Consider the following 6000-nt stretch of genomic DNA (forward strand, 5'->3'; position numbering starts at 1 on the left):
TCAACAATGAACATGTGTCCTTGACTTTTCTAGCGAGTGCAGCGACAAGTTTCACTAAAGTCGTGGCTACTCAAAATAGTTGAACCTGCTAACACAGACTTTGGGGCTGTTCAGTGTGGGCGGAAATTGGGGGACAATGATGTGCTATCGAATGAGTCGGCTGACAAGAACTTGAACGTCGACTGGGTCAGAGTCACTGAGAGGACGCCAAGAGTTCAACTCCCGGCGCTGTGGCATTCAAAACTGCGCCATCGTGCTGAATTGGAGTGGCAAGAGGCCGCTCTGGGAGTAAATGTAACAGTCTGCAAGAAAACAGTGACTATGGTAAATTTTGGCCACTTTCTTGACTTATGGCAAAGTGTCTTGTCCGCAAAGATAATAAGAATATCCCTCTTGGCTGGGACTGAAACCAAGGGCATCCTCCTGAGAGGTCGTCAGCTGATCAGCAGAGAGATGGACTCGGTCATTCGCAGCCATTTTTTAAAGTCTCGAAAAACTTATCTTGGTTTAAGGTATCTGCATCTGCAGCTGCAGCTACGGCTGCAAGGTGGTGCATGGGGTTCTGACTCGTGAGATCTCTCTCTGTCTCTCTCTCTCTGTGCACACAAGCAGCTAATCGATATCCCCTGCACAGAGAAACGATCACCCGCTTGTATATTGAAGCGGGCATGCACCAGCACTAATTCCTCCGCAGCTGCACCAGCTTCCAATATGGTGGCTGAGAGCAGCCCATATCAGGCAAACATTACCAGCAAAGCGAAGCAGCGGCGGCGGCGATCGAGAGCCAAGCCCAGGCCTCCTATCACCCTTCTTACCGCACAAGACAAGTCCCACTTTAAAGCAATCGTCCACCGGTTCACAAGTCTGGGTTGCGCCGCCCCCCTCGATCACTCCCTCCTCTTGCCCAGTCTTTTCCCTGGCATCATCAATATTTCCGCACCAGCAGCCCACAACACCACCTCTACATCATCATCATCTTCCCCCGCCCATTTTTGTGGCTCCACCATAGCCCAAAGCTTGAAGTCCTCCCTTCAAATGATCTTCTCCTGCCTTCAAATTCTAAGTAGAACTTCACCCAGCACTATGATCAATAATCAGCAACCTGAGGGTGACCTAGACATGACGTACAAGGCAAATACTTCACTGTTAATGCAAGCATTGAGCGGCCGTGCGGGGGCCTTAATCCAGGAGGAGGAAACAAAATGTATAAGAGGCGCTGGCTTTTCTTCAATTTTCTGTAGCAATAAATCTTGTCTTGATAGTACAAATACTAAGTCTTGTCTTGATAGTAGTGGGAGAGACCCATCTGCATTATTGCGTGCAAATTCTTCGTGCGGTGGCAATTATAGGGAGGGTATAGTTGATGTGACCAATATTGGATCAGCTCTACAATATACATCTGAAAACAGCTTCTCGATGCAAGGAAGTGGAAACGGTACTGAAGTTGAGAGCAACCCTAGTGTTCGACCATACATTAATATTGTTGAAGGTCACTTAGAGCCCTCCTTTGCAAGCAAAGAAAATGCCTACTTCGACATCATGAGCCATGAAGGCATAATTAATGTGGATGTGGATCAGGAGCTTCCCTCTCCTGCTAAAAATGTAGTGGATGTGCAAGACATGACGACCAGGGAGCTAGAAAGATATTTACTAGAGGGGGACAATACAATAAATTTTGAGGATTGCTCCTTTTTTCAGTAAATTTCTTGGCATTCATGTAGCAACCGCAACCTTAATTTAGGCACTCCAAGTTGATGCCTTCCATATGGCCTTCAAGTTTGCACATGTGGCCAATTCACTAGGAATTGGAAGACCAACACCACTGATAACTCAATGCAAGAGCTCATATGTTAATTATATGCCAAGAAGTCCTTTCTACCTTATGAGGAATGATCAGCTCCCACATTTTGATAATTGGTCAAGCTTGGTCCTACCAATGCTAGAAGCCAACTTGTAGATCTATGTGGTTCTAGTTGAAGTGGAGAATGTAATCATCATTGTGAAGATTGTTCCACAATGCACAAGAAGATTTATAATTTTTCTCATGTAGGAAAATGGAGTCTTTTTCAGTGTTTTTCATACTTACCTCAACATCATGAGCTTCTGCTCGGGAGACACCGCATACCTAGCTAGGTATGCGGTGCCTCCTGAGCAGAAGCTCATGATGTTGAGGTAAGTCACAATGTGGGAATTATTGTGAGAATCTATCCAAAACTTCTCGTGATGATATAAGATGTGATCCTATGCATAAATGTAAAGAAAGCATCTTAATCCACAATCAAGTGTGTTACCAAGTTCAATATCTATCAAAAGATGGCATGAGACATGTTTTAGCCAAAAAAATAGTTATATGGATTTAGTTGTAATCCTTGAGGAACAAATAGTTATATGGATTTATTTATAATCCTTGAGGAACATTTGTTTGACGTTGGGGGATTGAATAATATATTGTGTTGGGCCTCAAGCACATGCCATTGTGAGACTCCTTTGTGGCAACAACTAGAATGTTGAGCTTTAAACATACATTTTTGGCTTGAAGCTCAATAAACATACCCAGTGACATGAAGGCTTGCCTTCACTTTGCCAATTGAAAACATTGTACAACTCTACATATCTCTCCTCAAAGGAACAAAGCTTTTAAAAACAAGGGCCAAGTCAAGGCTTATTCTTTCACAATGAGTACAACATTTGCTTGCGAAACAAACTTTAGCTAGACCACTAATTTTTCCACATTTCAAAACATTTTCTTGTGTGGGTGGATGATGTTGCTAAATTGGTTCTTGTTGCTTGATTTGACAAAGACTCTTCAAGAGTTTCATTTCATAAAAACTCATAGTCCTCCAAACTTCTTTGATTTCTTTTCTCCTTATAAAGAATCAAGGACCTCCTGTAAGGACGGTGAAGGTTCTTTCTCTTGTAGAACAATGAAAATTTTCTTATAGCTATCAAGTAAATATTTTTGAAGTATAGCTACCTTGTCTTTTTGTATGCACTATGAAAATCTTAAACCGTTTACCGCACTCATTTATCGCATTTTGGAGAGAGAGAGAGAGAGAGAGAGAGAGAGAGAGAGAGAGAGAGTCCAAAATGGGCTGAGCAAGGAAGAGAGACCGGGGGGGGGGGGGGGGGGGGGGGATGGGATGTTTGTATTTCAAATATTACCGCGGCTATATCCATTTTTATTATCGCATTTTCTATTGCCGCTATTATTATTGCGTGTATTACCAAACCCAGACTAGGTGCTTTAACATTCAAATTTTGGTGTTCCCCCTGTTTTGCTTGTGGACTTTAAAAAAAAAATTATATAAACTTTCAGACAATGATATTAAAACATGAAACAATATCTACGTGGATAAACATGGAACTACAAAGAGCCTAGCCCATCCTAAAGTTATGCACGTGCCTCCATGTAAAGTAAGCACTGCCAGAGATGAGAAGCTAAACATGGATGACATCTTCTATCGAGGCATGGGGATGATAAAGTGAAGTGTGCCCACATTTTATCAAATGGTATCACCTATGTTAGTTTCTTGAAGCATTATCTTGCAACAACGTCATTGAAGCCAAACATGGACGACATCTTTTGTCGAGGCATGGGGATGATAGAGTGAAGTGTGCCCACATTTTACAAGATGATAACACCTATGATAGTTTCTTGAAGCTCTTCTTCAGAGCATTCTCGCACTGCGCACAACACAAAATGCTAGCTCCACTTAATTTTTCTAAAAGATTATAGATATTTGTTATCGATTAATTTAATCACTCCCAATTGATTAACTTAATCTACAATTCTTCACAAAATTAGACAGAGAAAAAGGTGGGAAGAGAGAGATGAATGAACGACACAACAAAACGTTTTTTAACTTAAAGCATACAAAATGTTTATGAATCATCTTCCAAAAGATCTCTACAAGAAGAGTCATCCAATTCTAAGCCCATGGCTCCTAAATCATTAAGGAGATAAATAGAATTGTCATTTGTGGATGTGTTGGCTTCATCATCTTTGAATTCGTCATCCTCTATCTTATCATTGTCATCATCATGGCAATCATCCTCGTTAAGACTTGTGACTATGGGAATCATTGATCTCTCTCTCTCTCTCTCTCTCTCTCTCTCTCTCTCTCTCTCTCTCCCCTTTGTCTCCCTTTCCTCCAAATTAAGTAGTAGGTGGAAGAGGGTCGAAGACGGTCTCCACTTCATGGGTGACCAAAATGGTTTTCCCCTGAGGTGTTATGGGAACTACGAACCAAAGTTTTGGTTGGTGGATTACTGGGATCATTAGATGACCTACTGTACAACATAGCTGAGGTTTTTCATGTTTTTAGAGAGCTTGGACAAATGGTGGAGCTTGCTTATCTCCCTGTGGATTTTAGAACTAGCTTGGACAAGTGGTGGAGATTTGCTTTTCTACTCTTCATAATACAATGACGTATAGGTTGGTTACATGGTGAATCTTAAGGCCAAACCTCCCATCTTACTAGAGATGATAGGTTGGACAAGTGGTCAACCTTCTATCATTTCTCTATGCCTATAATTAGACAATTAGTAGAACTAGCATCTTTCTATGTCGTCTAGAGCTGAGCTTGGACAAGTAGTGGACCTTGCTACTCTTTTCCCTTGGTTTATTAGTTTGAAGACTCATGATATATACTTGCTTAGATCTATATACTTACTCATTAGTTAGGTTACAAGTAGGTAGTAATGTGTTAGCTTCAAGGGACTTTGAATATTGAATAGTAAGAAAGTCAAGTGCTGGTTTGAATATCTTTTGCTTATCTAAACTAGACTCTAACTCAATAATAAGTTTCTTAAGTTCCACGAATTGTCCTATCTAAGCTCCAAAAGAGTCTTAATTGGTTTGTGCTGGATTCTAACTTCCTTGATGGGGTAGAATCTTAGAAAAATGAGGCACTATAAGTTTTACCTTAGCTCAAATGGATTTTCACTTAAACTAGACTGCAATTTGGCACTCTAGTATCTTTGTCTCGATGGAGTTTAAGCTTCATGTCTCTTCACTTGATCGAGATATGAGACCATACTTTCAAGGTCACCACTTGTCTTACCTAAACACCAATGTGAGACATGGGAGGAAGAAAGCCATCCGATATTGTTTTAAGGACTATTACATAGACAATCAATAGCTTAAGTAAAGCAAAAAGACTTGGATCTTTCACAATTAATAAGTTAAGTAAAGCCAAAAAGACTTGGATCTTTGATAGTTTTTTTCAAACTAAAAAAGCACAATCTAATGCTAACAAAACTATAAATCACAATTGAAAATTTTGAGCAAGAAAAAGATCAGCAATTTTAATAAGAAGGATACTTTTCATTTCATATGATGATTACAAATTAAAAGAAAATCTCTCAAGAAATTGATAAACAAAAATGTAGGTGATTGCTTCATTATTGTGAGCAAAAATATCAAAATCTCTATTGATTGAGCTCCATCTAGTAATATCCTGCAGGAAGGAATAAAAAGAAAGATTTGTTAGATACCATGCACATGAGTGTTCAAGCATGTGTATCAAGAATATATGACATGTCACTAGTACCTTAGGATTGTTTTCTATCCAGCCTTAGAAGATTGCTCTCAGATTTCACCTTATTTATGTAAGCCTTTGCTGTGGCTGCCTTCAAAACTCCTTTTGTGTTACAACCCAATTGCTTAGCTAAAGTGGTCAATTGTGATGCCTTCATGCTTTCAATGGGTGTACGCTCCTTTGCCAATATCTCTTGTATTTGGCTCTTCTCATTTCATTGCGGTGGCTTGTGTCACTTGTGTCTTCAATGATAGTTTCACCTCTGTCACCTTTTGCAGGTGGTATTCTTCTTGTAAAGAACACCTTAGCTGACCAAACATCATTTTTCTGCTTCAAATACTCCATGATTTGTTTGTATTCACTATCATTTGTCACTATAGGTTGTCCATAATGAATAGAAGCAATTAAATCATGCACATCCCTTCTCTCATCAAGATGAAACAAGTATGGCAGTAGCTCC

The 6000-nt window shown here is 40.0% G+C and overlaps 1 protein-coding gene across 1 annotated transcript; it reads left to right on the top strand.

Annotated features, from left to right (window-relative positions):
* The first annotated feature begins 711 nt into the window (after window positions 1–711).
* On the top strand, window positions 712–1701 carry LOC147417591 (uncharacterized). The gene has a single exon (XM_086506465.1). The coding sequence runs from the start codon at window positions 712–714 to the stop codon at window positions 1699–1701; it is 990 nt and encodes a 329-aa protein (XP_086362591.1).
* Window positions 1702–6000: the final 4299 nt, after the last annotated feature.

The sequence above is a fragment of the Adiantum capillus-veneris genome, chromosome 30 (assembly GCF_014529385.1).
Source record: "Adiantum capillus-veneris isolate H3 chromosome 30, ASM1452938v2, whole genome shotgun sequence".
NCBI classification, from domain to species: domain Eukaryota; kingdom Viridiplantae; phylum Streptophyta; class Polypodiopsida; order Polypodiales; family Pteridaceae; genus Adiantum; species Adiantum capillus-veneris.

Bases quoted from the DNA above. Each gene is read 5' to 3' on its own strand.
- LOC147417591 (XM_086506465.1), top strand. From the start codon at position 712: ATGGTGGCTGAGAGCAGCCCATATCAGGCAAACATTACCAGCAAAGCG.